At 40.2% G+C, this 19,628-nt stretch overlaps 2 protein-coding genes across 2 annotated transcripts; both read right to left on the bottom strand.

Annotated features, from left to right (window-relative positions):
- Nucleotides 1–359: 359 nt before the first annotated feature.
- Nucleotides 360–7,009, bottom strand: LOC139453694 (chymotrypsin-like protease CTRL-1). The gene is made up of 8 exons (XM_071235169.1): nt 6,931–7,009; nt 6,403–6,513; nt 5,849–6,001; nt 4,616–4,823; nt 2,856–3,016; nt 2,248–2,406; nt 1,227–1,384; nt 360–712 (listed from the first exon to the last, which is right to left on the bottom strand). Exons 1-8 carry the CDS (start codon nt 7,007–7,009, stop codon nt 509–511), a joined length of 1,233 nt encoding a protein of 410 aa, XP_071091270.1. The 3' UTR covers nt 360–508.
- A 2,264-nt stretch (nt 7,010–9,273) lies between these two features.
- Nucleotides 9,274–18,023, bottom strand: LOC139454272 (chymotrypsin A-like). Its single transcript, XM_071235886.1, has 6 exons — nt 17,866–18,023; nt 17,047–17,254; nt 14,441–14,601; nt 13,653–13,811; nt 11,284–11,441; nt 9,274–9,678 (listed from the first exon to the last, which is right to left on the bottom strand). Exons 1-6 carry the CDS (start codon nt 17,924–17,926, stop codon nt 9,481–9,483), a joined length of 945 nt encoding a protein of 314 aa, XP_071091987.1. The 5' UTR covers nt 17,927–18,023; the 3' UTR covers nt 9,274–9,480.
- Nucleotides 18,024–19,628: the final 1,605 nt, after the last annotated feature.

Here is a 19,628-nt window from a genome sequence, read left to right as displayed (position 1 = left end):
TTGTGAGTGAATGAGTTTGTTTTTTTTACGCCGCGTTCAGTAATATTCCAGCAATGTCACGGCGGGGACACCAGAAATTGGATTCACACATTGCACCTATGTGGGGAATTGAACCCGGGTCATCGGCGTGACGAGCGAACGCTTTACCCACAAGGCTACTAACACTATTGTTAATGCTTTCAGCATGAACTACAAAAGGTTAGTGTCTGCATGCAGTTCCATGCAGTGGATCACGTGGTCCGAAAACAGAATTCATTCGTTATAATTTGATCGTATTGATATGCATCCAAACAAAAGGATGAAAGAATAAAAATACACATTTAAAATCCATGATTAGAATTTATTATGTGGTCATTGACGCGGTATTCATTATGCAGTAGTCGTTATATGCACCTCATGGCAAATACTAATGAACACGACAAATTCATTTCGATTCTCTAACAATTCTTCAAATGAAACAGCAGAGAGCATACATTGTTTGAAGACCAGGTTCTCCCAGGAAATCAGCCTAAAATGGTAGAGTCGGACAACTGTGAAAGTTGGTCACACATGTGTCGATCCACTGCCTGTAGTTTGCCACCTCGGTGATGAAGATTGGTGGCTCGGGTGTGGCCGTTCCGCCGTTGCTGACCAGGCAGTTGTTGGTGCTGATGATGCCTCTCAGCCACCACTTGTTGGACTTCCTGCACACGACAATGCCGCCCCAGTCGAACTGAAAATGGGTACACGGTTACAAATGTCACGCTATTGTAAGGTCAATACCCAGTGTTTTAAAACTTTAATTTCATAGACAATTTATGATACTCGTGTTTACTATAATATATATATGTAACATTTTGTTAGTTTGTTTGTTGTTTAACGCCGCACTCAGCAATATTCCAGCTATATGACGGCGGTCTGTAAATAATCGAATCGGGACCAGACAATCCATTGATCGACATCATGAGCATCGAGCATGCTATTGGGATCGATGACATGCATCAACCATGTCAGGAAGCCTGACCACCCATTAGTCGCCTCGTACCACAAACAAAGTCGCCCTTTACGGCAAGCATGGATTCTACCCCGGATCTTCACGGGTCACATACATATATATATATATATATATATGTAATAACCACAACAATCATCGAACTGGTATATACACATACCACACGTGTAATCTCTAATACTGAACAGTCGCGTTGAATAGAACAGTGTCATTTATGTATCTATATTGAACTTACCAGACATGTTTGAACAGAGGGGTTCTCGGTTCTGCCAATGACGACGCCATCAGGCAAAAACTGCGGATACACATGCCTCACAATACCTTCGGTGAGTTGTCTACTGTACAGCTTGATACGAGCCTGTTGTGGGATGTTAGACGGTTCACCGATGTGATCTGCAACAATCATGTCTTCCAATGTCAACATTTTGTTAACAAACACAATTATGTTGACAAATGTCAAAATGTGAAAATCTTGATGATGAACGAATATCTAAGCATTGATCATTAAAAACACATGGATATATTCAAAACCATGTGAAAATGATATAGATATTTTTGCAACAGTGTTAAGGTCAGATCATAAGTGAAATAGAATCGATATACGAGTGAGTAAACGGATTATCGCCTTTAGAACAGTGTTTCATTTGTTTCACGGCGTGTCAGCTTTCTGTTGGAGAAAAGATCGACGTGACAGAAATAGCAGACGTTAACCATTTTGACTAGCCAACGTACATGGGTACAGTGTAAGAATATTAAATCATGGTGAAATTTAGGATTCTTGAATCCATTAACATGAAAGATTATACGCAGGCTCTTCATACAAACGGGTATCAAGAGCGGTCACATTTTACAACTAAAACGTCATTATACAGTTCCAACGATGTATATACAACTGACCAAGTATGTCCACCATTTGTCAAACCATCTCTGAGAATCAACATTTCAAACCATCTTTCACTATTAACGTGTGAAACAATGTCTGATTATCAACGTGTCAAACCATCTCTGAGAATCAACGTATCAAACTATCTTTCACTATTAACGTGTGAAACAATGTCTGATTATCAATGTGTCAAACCATTTCTGAGAATCAACGTATCAAACCATCCTTCAGTATTAACGTGTCAAACAATGTCTGATTATCAACCTGTCAAACGTCACTAAATATCAACGAGTCAAACCATCTCTAAGCATCGACGAGCGAATCATCTCTGAGTATCAGCTCTTGTTAGCATATAGTCAAATTGAACTCTTACTACTCTTAACACCAACGGAGGCCATGATGCATGTATCATCTACTTCCGGTACGTCACGTGTGCTTGTGGTTGAGGTGCGTTGAGGTTCCAGACAGGCCGGGAGTTTACAGTTGTTGTACTGGATACGGGTTCGCAGTTTGAAGAGTGCAATGTTATTGCCTGGAAGAAAAATACAAATCAAGGCGATGATATATGGCTCAAAGAATATGTCATGTCCGTCTTCATTCAGAATAGATTTTTGGCTTTTAGAAGTGACACACATAAGAGAGAGAATTTATGGATTTCAACTTCTAAATTATTCTTTAGAACTCCACCTGATGGAGGAGTGACCATATACTCTGAAACGTTGTGTTCCTTAATAAAGAAGTTAACATCCATGCATTCTCTCTTTAAAATGTTTCTATCATATCACATTATTAGTACACGATTCCTAAACATCTACAAAAATATATTTTTATATATATTTCTTTAATGACCAAGTGAAAATATAGTTAGATGAAGAATGCATGTGATACTACATACCATTAAGCCGATTGTTAATTGACTTGTTTGTAGAAGCGATCACTTGAATGTAATGTATCATGGATGAACATGGACTGTGTACTAACTTGTTGTGACATTGTCATAATCTTTGTGAATTTTGACTTCCTCCAGTTCAATGGAATCCTCAGGACGACCGTCACGGCCATAGTCAACGATTCTGCTGTCATAATTTCCAATTACAACTCTTGTGGAGTGGCGTACACCTGCTGCATTTGGTCCATATAATCTATGAAATAAAAACAATCTTTATCATATTGAAACTAATAGCTGCCAAGAAGCAAAATCATCTCGAACAACCTAACGATGAAAGCCGTACGAGCAATGTGTGCAACTTCAATATCTTCTATGGGCGGTGGAGTATACGTATCCTAGTGGTTAAAGCATTTGCTCATCACTCCGAGGGGCGGTCGGATAGTTTAGTGGTAAAAGCGTTCGTTCGCCACGCCGAAGACACGGGTTCGATTCCCGACATGGGTACAATGTGTGCAGATTCGGGTTCGATAATCCACATAGGTACAAACTGTGAAGTCCATTGTGACGGCCGCTGCCTAATACTTACACTATCATCATATCCACGTCATATTTCTCTGTACAGTTACTTGTTTCAGAAATTGGATTTCATATATAGATTGCCTGTGTGTGTAGCCAGCAGGACGCAGATGAATATTGCTGACTGCAGTGTAAACATCCTTCAAGATCACCCTCCATGTATACAGGTCATACCTACTGTAGTAGGACGCGTTGGTGACAATGAAAACGTGTTCCAAAGTTGGTACACTGGCACGAACGGGCCCATGGGGAATCTTCTTTGAGGTGAGGTGAGGTGATGTGAAATGGCCTTTAACGTCGAGTCCAAGATTATTGCACTTATATAGCGACGTGCATGTACATGTGCGTGTGTGTGGTGCTTGTACTAGTCCAGATTGATGCCGATTATATAGTGCTAGCCCACTGAGATACCATGCCACAGTTTAACATGAATACCCTATTCAGACACAGTTTACTGACTCCGAGCAGACCAGTACTTTTTTAAGCCCCTTAATGCCGTTTGGTATGACGCGGCCGGGGATCGAACCGCGGACTTTTGGCTTTCCGGGCTCCGCTCTTTCTGCCACTAGACATCGGAGGCGGACCCTCTTTGCGAAAGAAGTTCCAAGTCACAAGACAGTTTTGCAGATTATGAAATAAACCATTTTTTTACCCACGTCAGACAATCAGAATCGTGGATAATACGACAACATACACACTTTGTAATAAATATTTATGATGATGCATCATACATAAGTCCACTTGGGATTAACCTGTATAAGAATCGGCTTTATGTCCACCACATTTCATGTTGTATGTACGGTGCCTCTGGGTACAAATGTCCACATATTAGCTGTTTGAGTTACCAAAGCAGCGACTGAGGTCTTCTTTCGTACGACGTAACGTACTGCAGATACACATAGATATATACAAACAGCAATGAAAGCTGATAACTAAATAACATCTCATTTTTGTCAAGATGTACATGTATGCACGAAACATCACCACCAATACTTGACACCGTATCTGGAGACAATTACAGTGACTATGATACTAATGTATTTGATCACATGAACGACTGAGTGAGTGAGAGAGTTGAGTTTAACACCGCTTTAAACTGTATATCAGTCATATAACTGCCTACCATCTTGGAAGAAACCCGTGGCAGGTTTGCGTTACCACTTTTGGTAACACTGCAGATTTGGTAACACTGCACACTAGACAACTCCGATGTTTTAGACGACAGTCCCACAAGTGCCCCGATTGCACTATTTGATTGAATGGATGTTATACTTACGCAGTAGCACACACAGCGGAAGTAAGGATATATTGATCACTGATGATTGCTCCACCGCAGACTGTGAGGTTGCCAAAGTTGAAGTTGTTGCTTAAGGTTGGGTTGTAGTAGACCCTGATGCTGACAAGAGGGGTGTAGGGCCATGTGCACTTCAAAATGTTTTGACCTCCCAAAATTCTTGAATGTAAAATTTCTTCACCGCATCGATCTGTGGATATGGAACACTTTACCTTTTTTAAAATCACTACAAAATCGATATACTACTAATCCCATCTTTTGATCGAATGGAAGAAAAGTCATACACAGCTAGACACCGAATGTCTTGAAAATTGTTTTTGTCTTGCGTGACAGGATCTCGAAATGCAAGTGTGGGATCTCTAACGCGGACTGTCACCGCATGTGAGCTTAATATAGAAGACCACTGTTCCTTCATTCGATTTGGAAATTAATAGCGACGAAAGTGACGCATGTATTGGGCGTTTACCGCTTTGGTTAAACCCAGAGCACGGGTAAGATATTGACAAACCTAGAAACATGAATGGGGCGAAATTGGGATTCAAACTCACGATCACACTAGATTCTGGTACCCCTAAGGGACGCAACTCTGTACAGTTAATTGCGGTGTCTTAGACGACTCGGCAACCCGCGCCCCCAACACGTAATACTACAAGAATACAAATTATTGAGCATGTCTTATATGTTATGATTTACATACCGCCATCATAGAGCTGCAATAATGCGGAGTGCGGCGTGAAACAATAAATAAACTAACTAACAAATGTTATAGTCAAACATTCGTAAGTACATCGCATGATTTTCTGGAACACAAATAATAATCGTCTGTTTCACACATCAGATCTTACATTGTGCACATGTGAGGGATTAATATTACTTGCACAACAGAGTTTGTACGCATGGTTGTGTTTGGAAATATGGTTCAGATGAACAGTAAAGGATACGTGTACGAGGAAAAATGTTTAGGACTTATTGTGTTTTATTGTTTATCGGCTACGTAGAATGGATTTCTTGAAATAGTTCTTATCAACAAGGTCACGTTCATGTTCTGAATCGTCGTGCTTGAGTGGTGTTGAACGCCAATTAAAACAATATTCCTGCCATATTAAGGCTCAAGACACATATTACACCTGAGGCTGGTTTTGTGGAACAAAAATAATAATCTTCAAAGTCACATATCTAATCTAACATTGTACCCATGTGTGGAATCAAGCTTACTTGTAGAACACGGGTTGTCCGCGCATGGTTGTATTTGGAAATCTTGCCCGGAACAGAATCCCGAGATGCACGTGCGGGATCTCCTCCGTTCACCTTGTCCACACGTGACAGAGCACGTGCTCCAAGCGGACCATTGTGACCAAGTTCCATCAGCTACGCATACAAACATACATGTAGTGTAACGAGTGCATGCAATTGTACATGTTATTATATAAGTTATTACAATTTTGAATAGTATTTCAGGTATATCACGTCGTGTCAGTTATGTCTACTGTGCAAAAACAGCCGACATGTGAAAGATACGGGAAGAGAATATGTCTTCAGCCAGTCATGCTTGCCCTTAGCTGCGACTAACGTGGTCGTGTGGTCAGACTCGCTGACTTGGTAGATGCATGTCATAGTATTCCAATTGCGTGGATTGATGGTCATGATGTCAACCACTGGGTTGTCTGATCCAGACTTGATTATTTACAGACCGCCGTCATATAACTGGAATATTGCTTACTGCGGCGTTAAACAACACACATTACATACCAATATCATGGTTTACCCACCTTGCCGACAGCACACACCTACAAAACACAGTCTGTCATATGTACTTGGTCGTTGTGTCTCCTGGAAGAAACATGAAGGTCGACAGGTTCCCCGATACAGCTGGGCACACACTGAAACGTGCAACGCCGATGCATGATTCACATGAATCTCAGCCACTCACCCAAACAAAATAGTTCTTGTTTTTTGGGGCCCACAACCGTATACAGACATAAAGTTTATTGATTCACATTTTCGGAATCACAGATAGCCCGGTTCTTAAATATATCACGCTGATTTGTTGCGTGATATATATTTTAACATGAGAGACGTGTACCGTACGGGGCCAAATACAAATGACAAAAAATATAATCCTATAAAACGTCTACACCAGAGAATGACCAGTCCCTTGTTCCCCGAAACAGATTCCATTGGCCGGAAAAGGGGGAAAATGGGTGAAGATGATATGAATAATCACTGAAAATCAGTGATAACACCAGGTGTTCACGAAAAGCATTTTAAAGAACGATTATTGTAAGATAGTAACTTACAAGTATGGCGGATATACTGAGCTCCCGAGGAAGTCAGCTGCGCTAAAATCAGCACCTTTGTCAAAGTGATAATTGTCATCTTCAGCTCATCCTTTGAGGGAAAACCATTCTTTATATACCCCGGGAAACTATGTAGAAAATAACACTCCTTGACACGTTAGCTCTGAATGCCCAATACCAGATAATTAGGTATTCTACACTCTTTAGGAAAGACTGTTGTAAGAGGAATTCCTCGTGGCATTATGCAGATAGGTGTTATCTCTTTTGAAGTCAGTAAATGATGCTTCTTTTCTGAAGCTGGCTATTGGGGTTTGGCAATGACAGACATACTGCAATGTGCGCACGGCAATTGTTGCACCAAATGGCTTATTTTGTGATAAGCACTTTGGAGATGGAAAATTGAATTCAACCAAGTAAGTAAATGAACGTATTTTTTAAAGGACGCTTATTCCTCTTTGTGTTGTTGTTTGAAAGCCTGTTTTATTTAAAATATGAAGTAACGTCTTGGTATGATTTCACACGAAGTGTTTCACAAGACATTTCTTTGTATTGACCCAAACCGTGATACATGGTTACAATGTACACTGTTATTTATACTGTTAAGTTATTTATTCATGGAATAAATAACACCGAATCTGCATTTGTATGTTTCAGAACCCTAAAATTAGGTGATACTAACACGTATGCCTTTCTATAACCGATATATCAACACGGGTCTACAGAAGATTCAAACTTCAATGCCTGCCGGGGAGTTTTAAACTTTTATCGACGAGTCTTGATGTAAACTAAGGAACAAAAGAAAGTATACCCAGTTTGTTTCTTATGTTATTGAAAATAAAATTCTGTTGTTAAATTTGACAATGTCTTATGTTATTGAAAATAAAATTCTGTTGTTAAATTTGACAATATCTATTTAACCATCACTCATTCCTGCAACAGTTTATAAAATGTAATCTGCGGCTGGGTCATTGTGTATAAAAATAAATTAGGTCAAGAAAGACAGGAGTAAGAAATAACTTTGCAACCACATGTTGCCTACCAAATTTGAAATGTAAATTTGTGCCGAAATATGTATGAACTTTCAATGATAAGTTACCTTAGCTATCAATCATGCGGAAGAGATTTTTAATTTTAAATCAAATTATATTTTTGAAAATAAAACCATAAAGAAGCATTGTCTGAGTGAGATATTTTCAATTGAAAATCAAACATAAGATAATATCAACTGAGAGGTAGTTTTGTTTTCTCTCAATTTGTTTATATATAAAACACAATGGTGAGGTTGTATTTAACATCCCAAGTTAGTTTTTCATGCCAATTCGTCATGGTAACCATCCCGTCACAATAAACTTCAAAGCATTGAGAAACCCAAGAGATATCTGCCGTTGAAGCCAGTTTGGGATGATGAATTTAACTCTTTAAATCATGTCAGTATCTCACCAACATCACATTGAAAGAGTTGGAATCGTTTTAATCGATCTTCCCGTTGATTACAGTATGTTAGACCAGGTTCGATTCCAGATGCGCTGCGATTATGATGCTTGCTGTTCCAATATTATCAACCCACAGAGAAGGTATGATCCACAATGTCTGAAACACACCTACAGTCGTCATGTTTGAGATGTTGCTCTTCAAACTCCTTTAGCCTTATCATGATCAACTGATCTTTGCATCGAATACAATATTCGGCCTGATAATGATTCTTGGAATGTCTGCACCGTACCCACCCTCGTAGGTTTCACTAAAGTGGTAAACTTCAATGATTTCCATCACTTCAGGCTTTCGTCCCTAATTAAGTTGACCCAACGTGATAGAAGAATTGAAACACTGTTCAAAGCGCCAAAGAACCCAGTCCATATTTTTCACTTATATATGAAACTGCTATCTGTATGTAGTTTGAAATGACAATGACACGACAAGTCACCATTAAGTCATGCACTATAGACCTCTCTTTAAGAAGAAAGCGAGCCTTGAAGATCCGGGGTAGAATAGGTCTTCAGCAACCCATGCTTGCCGTAAAAGGCGACTATGCTTGTCGTAATAGGTGACAAACGGGATCGGATGGTCGGTCTCGCTGACCTGGTTGATGCATGTCATCGTATCCCAATTTCGTGGATCGATGCTCATGATGTCAATCACTGGATTGTCTGGTCCAGACTCGATTATTTCCAGACAGCTGGAATATTGCTGAGTGCGGTGTTAAACAACAAAGGAAGCAAGTGGAAGATGAAAGCCGACTCACAGAACAAATCCTGCATTTAAGCTCATCTCAGAGTTACTTCCTGATATTGTTGTTTTGATATTTGTTAGTACAAAAGCGTGTGAAAACATGGAAAAGCAAAGTTGACATTCCTTACAAATTTATTTTTTCAACATGAACAAACCACACAAGACATGTAATAGCAACGGTTGTATGTACATCATAAATGGCAGCCGCAGATGCATTCAGATAGGAAACAATAGCATTATGTGAACTAGTGTATTTGGTGCGTTTCTTGGTCACAGGTTTCCCGTCATAGCTCGGATGGAGACCAGCAAATCCTTCTTCACTTATAGGGTGGGACAAGTGAAAATGTTGTTCACACAGCTTTCGATCCACTGCCTGTAGTTTGCCACCTCGGTGATGAAGATTGGAGGCTCGGGTGTGGCCGTTCCGCCGTTGCTGACCAGGCAGTTGTTGGTGCTGATGATGCCTCTCAGCCACCACTTGTTGGACTTTCTGCACACGACAATACCGCCCCAGTCGAACTGAAACCAAAAGTTTTAGAATTTGCAAGATACAGTAACAATACTTGCATTTAAACAGCGTAAAAATTCACAAAAAGAAGATGCTCTGTGCGCTTTAGCAACTGTAAGACCGTTGCAACAGAAATGTCTTAAGCTAAAATTTGAAAGTTCTAGCAATAGTCGATAAAAAGTTTAAGATATGATATGTTTATCAATTAGTTGCACAAAACGTTGCGGTGATACATACATCTTGCCCCTGCACCAGACGATTATTAGTATTGCCTCTCAAATATACATTAAAACATACGTTACTGTTGATTTAGAATGCATTTTACATCGATTAGGAATATTTAACTAACTTATGCCAATGTTTTCGTTCGCTGTCATTTGGCGTTATCTTGTGTCATACTGTTAGCCCATATAAATCGCCTACACTGAAACTGCTGGAGAGATGAATTTGAAACTTGTCATCCTTATTTCTACCATTGATACTATTCACATCGCTCTGATTAATTTGCAGTTATCTAAATATTAAAATAGTTAAGCTCGTAAAGTACATATTTAAACATCGTAAACGGATGTTAATGTTTGTTCAAGGCATACATGTCAGCATTTAACCTTATATAATTCAAATTATTTTTGTGTCCAGCACCTTTGAAACATTTCGACATATCATCACACCTTGTATAGTTACAGATTAAATTGTGAACGTTGCTAACATATAACCTAATGTCCTACATTCTCAGCTTGATACTTTAAGTATTATGTCATTCGGAAAAAGAAACGAAAGTGACATGGTGTTTGTCATGTCATCATGTGTTGGGTTTTATTTGCAGTATTTTTTAAAGGACAAGGTAGGGTAAGGGCACACATTATCTGCATATTTTAAAATTGAAACAAAGCTTTCAGAAATTGTTATGAGAGTTATCAGACATGTTTGTATGAATCGCAACTGTTTTACAGTTGCATGTTTGAGACTAATGAAATAACTAAATGGTAGGTAAAGACAAAATGTGTCAAAAAGACGCTTTTCTGAGGTTTTCGTGAATCATTCTTTATTATTAGAACATGGGTATATGAACTCATGATTATAAACAAAAGGTAAAAACATTATCATTGGTTGTGGAATTGCTCATACTTAGATTTTCTTTTAAAAGGATAAACATCTGCCTTTTTTACTTCCGAACGTAGACATTTCCAAATACCAAAATGGCCACTTATCCCTCGCCCTTCAGTACACGATGTGTATTTTTGACTTGAAGCATTTACATGTTGTGTATATTTTGAACAGTACAGAAATGGGATTCCTCTATATTGACGCGTGTTCCTATATTACTTTCCTTTAGTTTGTTTGTTTGTTTGTTTGTTTGGTGTTTAACGCCGCTATCAGTAGTATTCCAGCTATATGACGGCGGTGTGCAAATAATCGAGTCTGGACCAGACAATCCAGTGATTGATATCATAATCATCGATCCGCGCAATTTGGACACTATGACATGAATCATCCAAGTCAGCGAGCCTGACCAACCGATCGCGTTAGTCGCCTTTTACGCAAGCATGGGTTGCTGACGACCTATTATAACCCGGGTCTTCACGGATATCCATTAGTATATCAACTGAACATACCAGACAAGCTTGGACAGCTGGACTTTCAGTACGGCCAATGACGGTGCCAGCAGGCAGAATGTTGTTAGGAACTTGCTTGGCAATTGCTTCGGTCACCTGTCTGCTGTACAGCTTGATGGGAGCCTGTTGGGGAATATTAGATGCCTCTGCGTCGTTGGCTGTAAGAATAATTTGCAAATCATGCATGTTTTATAATAGTAAATGGTATCTGCAGATCAGGGAGCACTTAAATGCATTCTCAACTCCCTGGGGAGTATGCAACCAAAGCTGTCTTTCAGGCGCTAGACAGTTCTGCAGTCGCATCACCATCTCATCCAACCGGATTCTCTTTCGCTTACAGGTGACAAGAGGCTTAATGCCACGTATCTAGAAGAAGCCCCACTTGATTCACAACCTGTAATTCAGTATGGGGCAGTACCGAGGCCCTGAACTTTCTCTGAGCGCGGCCATCCATACGGCTACTGTCCGCCGCCGGCTAAGCCATATTGCATCTGAGTTTTCACTTGTGCGCTATGCATGGGATTACGAGCCACCACTCGGCAATGTTCAGCATTGACAATGATCCATACATGTACATATTATGTATTACAGGTGCATCCAGAGATATGCGTTGCTCATCGAATAATTATAAGGCAAGAGAATCTGAGTGTATCACAGTAGTAATCAAAGCGTTAGCGGCCAGACCGGGATCGACTACCTCATGTGTATGACGTGGCGGATATGCTTTGATTTTACCATTGTAATATTACTTCACTGTCGCTAAAAGAAGCATAGACCCTTAAATACTCACTACATCACTCACACAGTCTCCAAACACGTTGTCATTACTCCTTATCCCACATTGTTTTCAGTTTTTATTGTTTGCTACCGTCAACAAATCGATACATTGTAGCCAGACGCCAATGGTGTTCAGAGGGTTGAAACCGGGGGATCACCGATGGCCTCGTGTCATGTCTTTAGGTGATTTCAAACTACTCTGGGACCGCCCCCGTGGTCTAGTGGTAGAGCGTCCGCCCGGAGAGCGGAAGGTCCAGGGTTCGATCCCCGGCCGCGTCATACCAAAAGACGTTAAAAGATGGTACTTGTTGTTACCCTGTCTGGCGCTCGGCATTAAGGGGCTAAAACAAGGACTGGTCGGCTCGGAATCAGTATACTGTGTCTGAGTGGGGTATTCATGTTAAACTGCGGCATGGTATCAGTCCGGACTAGTACAAGCTGCCACACAAACACACACACGTACATGCACGTCGCTATATAAGTGCAATTATCTTGGACGCGACGTTAAAACCCCATTTCACCTCACCTCACGTGAAACTACTCTTGACCTTTTGGGTGACAGTGGACGTGTCTGGAGGCGTCCTAACGATCGTCATGCGAAAATCAACGTCAAGAAACATGACAGATTTGGGGTGGGTCTGTAATTATATGGGGAGGGATCACTATGACTGCCAGAACGCCACTGTCTCTGGACAGTACTGCCGAGACAACATACTGGCGTCATAAGTTGAGCCGTATGCGTACTATGCTGGTCCCCGTCTTGTCTTTCAAGACGATAACGCTCTTTCCCACCGTGCACGAATCGTTAGTTACTACCTCCAGCTGCAAAATACCACTAGAATGCAATGGCTAGCCATGAGTCCTGGTCTTCACCACACAGAGCACGACTGGGACAAAATCGGGAGACGTGTCCGCCGACGTCAAAGGCCACCCTCTACTTTAGCCAAACTAATCACTTCAAGACGAGTGGACTGGAGTCCTTCAAATTGTCATCGGGAGATTGATTTGGACCATGCCACGCCATATCACGACTATTTGACCAATCGTGACGAATCATCTTAAATGTTCACTGTTGGACTACACCCCCTCTCGTGTTTTTCGGTTCTTTTCACCCTGACAATACACCGCCATCACGTTCTGTTGATTACCATGTTACACCTAGTCCTTTGTTATTTTGGGGTGGTCGGGTAGTCAAGTGGTTAAAGCGTTCGCTCGTCAAGCCGAAGACCCGGATTCGATTCCCCACATGGGTACAATGTGTGATGCCCATATTCTGGTGTCCCCCGCCGTGATATTGCTGGAATATTGCTAAAAGCGGCGTTAAACCATACTCACTCACTCACTTTTCTTATACAACCATTACCATCACTTGATACCTCCTTGTATTTCTGTAATAACCCGTTATTTTCGAATATCACTTACTTTTTATATTGATGATGCATTTACAAATTGGAAATTATGCTTCAAACGGCCATTGGTGATGTGAGGCGAAATGGGGTTTAACGTCGCGTTCAAGATTATTGCACTTATGTAGCGACCAAACATTCATTGAGCATCACATTGAATAGCTTGAACTGCAGATGAATACTTACGACTTTTCAGTCCAACGGAGGCCATGATGCATGTATCATCTACTTCCGGTACGTCACATGTGCTTGAGGTTGAGGTGCGTTGAGGTTCCAGACAGGCCGGGAGTTTACAGTTGTTGTACTGGATACGGGTTCGCAGTTTGAAGAGAGCAATGTTATTGCCTGGAAGAAAAATACGAATCAAGACGATAATAATATAATATATATTATTATAATAATTAATGCGTCATGTCCGTCTTAATTACGAATAGTTTCACCACACGGCATTCTTGAAGAAAATGTTTCATTAACATCCAAAATAATATATTACTTCGGCCACGTTTAGTTATTAATACCTTTATCCGTTTACTTCACCCATGTCTGTTGTTACAATATAGAGATGCGTCCCTCACGCTAACCAAAACTCTATGATCGTTGGTTCGAATCCAAGATTAGTCCTGATTATGTTTCTAGCTTTGTTAGCACCATAACAGTACTCATGTGTTTCTGCAAAGTGGTAAATGCAATCTGCATCAATTGGGCTTTCATCCCACATCAAACTGACTTGGTTCATGCATGTCATCGTATCCCAATTGCATAGATCGATGCTCATGATGTCAATCACTGGGTTGTCTGATCCAGACTCGATTATTTAAATACCGCTGTCATATAGCTGGAATATTGCTGATTGCGGCGTTAAAAACAACCAAACGTGAACCAGTAACTACCTGTATTGTACAGCGTACTTATACATCTGTTACAGAAACCCTTCTGGACATATGTATATGAACATGGAACGCGGGTATACTTACTTGTAGTGACGTTGTCATAGTCCCTGTGAATCTTTACTTCCTCCAGCTCTATGACATCTTCGGGACGACCGTCATTGCCAAAGTCTTCGAGTCTGGAGTCAAAGTCTCCGATGACAACTCTTGTCGACTGACGTACAACTGCTGCACCTGGCCCGTATAATCTGTCAAGTAGAATTTACCACTGCCATGACCATTATGTTTAACATTAGTCTTCATTCTTCTGGACAGTAAATGTGTTATTTTATACCAAAGACTTTCCATGTTTTCCATATTAACATTGAAACTATTTACGGAATTACACTTCGGAAAACATGTTATGACACTAACCCAATCGTAATCATTAATTTTCCAATTTTGACATTCAAATTATACAAAGTGTTCAGTGAATGCAATATGTTCGTGTGTTTGTCCGTGTGTGGCTGCGTGTGCTTGTGCGTGTGCGTGTGCGAGCGTGTTCTGTGTGTGTATTGTATTAAATGGTGGGTTTAATGACTCCAATTATAGCACTGGGTATGTTATAAGTTGGAGCAGGGCCACGAGGGGCTCATGGAGTTTTATGCGTCCATCGTTAGGTTTTATTGATCATGGTATTTTATCAAAGATCACGTGGATCAATCAGATCTCATCATTCTATGATAAGCCACTTTATCTCATCAAACTATAGTTTCAGGACAGTAATGAAATAAATGTAACTTCAAAAGTGAATGTCACAGGTACAGCTTCAAACCTAACGGTATGTATGTTGCTTGAATATCTCTAGATGTACATGAATCATAACACACGTTTAACAACCACCCTTTGTAAATATAACGGTATAACGGAATCTAAGTATAGATCAAAGTTATGAATTCATCTGACGCACGGATAGTTTACACTGCTGTATTTACACAATGTTACAGCCTTCTTATGGAACGTATTCCAGGTCATTTGGCGTATAAGTGTAAATTTAGCTTTAAGATGTAATTATCTATTAAAAGTTAAATTATCAATTATAAATCACCAAACTCTCAGTAGTAAGAACATTTCGATATACAGCATTGGCTCGTTTTGTAATCTTAATTATTTTTCCTAAATTCTAATTAAATTATAACAACATGACAAATTTTGGTCATCTTATTATACTCCCCTTTCTGCTAACATGTACACACTCGTCTACAATGTATATATTTGTAGGTTCGAAGCCCGTGCCATACACGTGCTCGTGGGTTTCACCAAAGCGGTAAACGTCTGAGACCTGCATCACTTCGGGCTTCCCTCACATCAAGCTGACACGCCGTGATATAACTGGAATACTGTTCTGAGCGTCATTGAACTATACTCACTCACTATACAGAGCCATGATGTGTTTGGTTTTCCTGAGAGCAAACTCTCATTACTCCTTGTTTTTGTCAATGAGACAAAATTATAAGTAAAGTGTAGCGTACTCTATTGGCAATTGTGTACACTTCTACAAAAATGAGTGAGTGAGTTAAAATCTAACGTCGCATCGGCAATACTTCATCCATGTCGTGACGAGAAGTTATATGTATTATAATGAGGAAAGGGACTATGAATGCCCATATTCAGTTTATGAAAACGATTATCATGAATAACTATTCAAAACGTTCTCCAGGAGCTTGTTTTCTTTCTGTGCGTACATTTAGTGTAATTACGTATAGCTACATTTGACATTTACAGGATACTGCACGGGGCGAAATATAATAGCTCATGAAGTTTCCAAAATTTAGAAACCCTATTTCGAAACATAAGTTTACGATAACATTAATTATAGTTTCCAAATTTGGAAACGTTTCAAACTGTGGTCGCGTTTCAGGGTAAAGACGTGGCGTAAGCCTATAAATTTTATGGCACAAAATAAAAGCCATATTACCCTTTTCATATTCTTTAGAAAACTCAGCCCGAAACCAGAGTCGAGTTATAATTCCGACCATATCATGAGCATGGGTCCATGAATCACCATCAAATAGTGATGATACCAGGTGTTCGCGAACAGGAACGTAATTGTTTGAGAAAATCTGATCCTTTGGAACATTTCTGTACTCATGTAACGTGTACTTGTAACAAGGCTGGGGCGATGGGGTAGCCTTGTGGTCAAAGTGTTCGCTCGTCACGCCCAACGCCGAAGTTCGATTCGACGAGATTTCTATTGAATATGGAAAGGGTCTTGTCGCTATTATTCCCTTGTATCAGGGAATGGCAAGCAAGTCCGATGAGTGACTTGACTTTGATTGCAGTGGCGGGCTTAGTTGCAAGGGGACACAGTTACGGAATGTGTCAGGAAATGTGGTATTCCCTGATGTCGACGACGATGAAACGAAGGTTAAGATCTTTATGACAAGTACGTTAAACATGCTGTTTCTTCCAGTAGATAGTTAACCTGTCATCTCTCTGGGCATGGGCGGTGGGGTAGCCTTGTGATTAAAGCATTTGCTCGTCATGCCGAAGACCCGGGTTCGATTCCCTACATGGATACTATGTGTCGAGCCCATTTCTGGTGTCCCCTGCCGTGATATTGCTGGAATATTGCTGAACGTGGCGTAGAACCATACTCACTCATTGTTACAATGCTGAGAGATTTTCCCATAGGTCCTAGGTGATGTACTTACGGAGCAGCACACACCGCTGAAGTTAGAATGTACTGATCGCTGATGATTGCTCCACCACAGATCGTGAGGTTACCAAAGTTGAAGTCGTTGCCAAAGTTGGAGTTGTAGTAGATCCGGATGCTGACGAGAGGGGTATAAGGCCATGTGCACTTCAAAACGTTTTGACCTCCCAAAATTCTTCCGGTTAATGCCTCTTCACCGCATCGAACTGTGGACATGGGCAAATTTTGCGTTAATGTATATTCGCACCACAATTCTTATATTTTTCACACAATTGATCATTTGGCTCATAGCAATATTTAATATCTGAATCATATGTCGAGCAGTTGCGAGTGTGTTCCAGATTCAAAACTAAGTTCTTCACATGAATTTAATATTCAAAATGACCAGCGAAAACTTAGGTATTTAGTTGTATGTAAACAAGTCATGGATAACAACTTCTTTATTATATATTTACAACGTTGATAAGTAGATTAAAAAATTGGTTTGTAACAGTTCGTACGCGTTGTGTTTTCTTGGCATTTAATGATATAATTCAACTGATGCAATGAAATTAAATGAAGAATTGTTTTCTTTACTGATTGTTTTCAATCTGTAAAGTTGAAGACGTTCAAATGTCCTCCATTTAGATTGCCTCGCATTTAGGTGATCGTCAAAGAAAATTAAAGGAAAAATTGCGCGAAAATCAAATAACAAAATATGTATATGTGTAGCTACATACATTTTGCGTCCATTCCATTTCCATCATTTTTAAATGACATAACAAGACTTGTAAATTTAAGTTTCAAGTAACAAAATATCAAGTAATGAAAACCAAACCTGGTAACTGTGCATTTGCAATGCCGATGCAGACGGCGACAAAACAGATGAGGCCGTTCATGACGTAGATCCTCTAGTATCTCACGTAGATCGGTCGTGTAGCCCCCGAGTCAGACCGTGGAAGGATGGCCGACACTCGGTGTGAAGATCACTAGAAGATGTACACGTCACCACGCCTTACAATTAAACAAACCTAGATCATGTGTTTGAACAGGAGGTTACCCGTGTTCGCATTGACACTTCATTCCTCTGTGATAGCCCAATCTTCTCGTCGGTAGTCTGTTCACACACACCAGCGGGCTACGTTCGTGTGATACAGTAACCCCATCAAGGTGTGAACGGACTTCGCAATGGTGAAGGAAAGACCACTGATTGTTGTTTGACTGTGATTGCACTGATAATGAATGGATGAACCTGGTGTTATGCAGATAGTTTTAAACTCGGTTTAACACAACATGAATTTTTGTCAAAACATCGTGATGTTCTCCGTGAATATATTTTTAAACTGTGGACATGTTGCAAGGCTTTTATGATGTATCGAAGAATGAAATTGTATTTTGCAATTACTCAAAATTATACAGACACCGTAAAATCATAATATGCATTTAACAGTTAACTTTGAAACATACGAATTAATAACATGCATGGTTATATCATAAGTGAGTGAGTATTGTTTTACGCCGCTGTTAGCAATATTCAAGCAATATCACGGCGGGAATAGGCTTCACAAATTGTACCCATTTTGGGAATCGAACCCGGGTCTTCGGCGTGACGAGCGAACACTTTAACCACTTGGCTACCCGACCGCCCCTATAACATAAGTACATGGATCAGTGTGAATTTTGAATGTATGGAAGTAATCACTGTACCACTGAGTTTCGGATCAGTTGCAAATACTAAATATTCACATATTACATTTATATGACAGGGAATGATTCCGTGGTTCAGTGTTGCACGGGTAGTCCAGTCGCTGTGCAGAGTTGCGTCCCTTGGACACGCCCAAAACCTGTGACCGGTCGTTCGAATCTCTTTTCGTGTTTCTAGGTTTGTCAGCATCAAACCCGTTCTCGTGAGTTTCACGTGCATCACTTCAGAGTTTCCTCGCACATAAAGCTGACAATGCGTGATGTAACTAGAATACTGTTTAGGGCGTTGGACCTCACCCACTCACTCACTCACTCACTCACTCACTCACTGGATCTCACTCACTCACAAAACAGATGAGTCCGTTCATGACGTAGATTCTCTAGTATCTCATGTAGATCGGTCGTATAGCCCCCGAGTCTGATCGTGAAAAGATGGCCGAAACCAGAAGATTGACACGCATGTTCTTCTTAGCATAATTATAACCAACTGCCTAAATCAAATCACCCAAACACAGCCATGTCACAAGTTGATGTAGCAATAGAACCCATTATGACACGTATGTCAATATTTAATTGCGCATAATAGAAAATATTTGCATGTCTCCCAATGGTGAGTGGAAGATGTCTATTAAGGATTGCCGCCAAATACAATCTGTGAATTGTCAACACTGAATACGGGTGCATCCTAACGAGTAAATAATCATTGTCGTCTTTGAACTGAAGCAGCTATATTTTCACAGCTTGCTTAACTAATTAGATTTTAGTTTACAAACGGACACTCCTGTTTGAGGTTTAATCTATTTTGGCATGTGTAGGTATGCAATTTGAGGGTATTAATGCAGTCTCTGTCGTAGAAGAATTATCTTTTGCTCTTGCAATGGCAACCATAGCATCTTT

This window comes from Haliotis cracherodii, unplaced genomic scaffold (assembly GCF_022045235.1).
Source record: "Haliotis cracherodii isolate W230 unplaced genomic scaffold, xgHalCrac1.p SCAF_10, whole genome shotgun sequence".
Classification (NCBI taxonomy): Eukaryota; Metazoa; Mollusca; class Gastropoda; order Lepetellida; family Haliotidae; genus Haliotis; species Haliotis cracherodii.
This window is presented reverse-complemented; position numbering and strand designations above follow the sequence as displayed.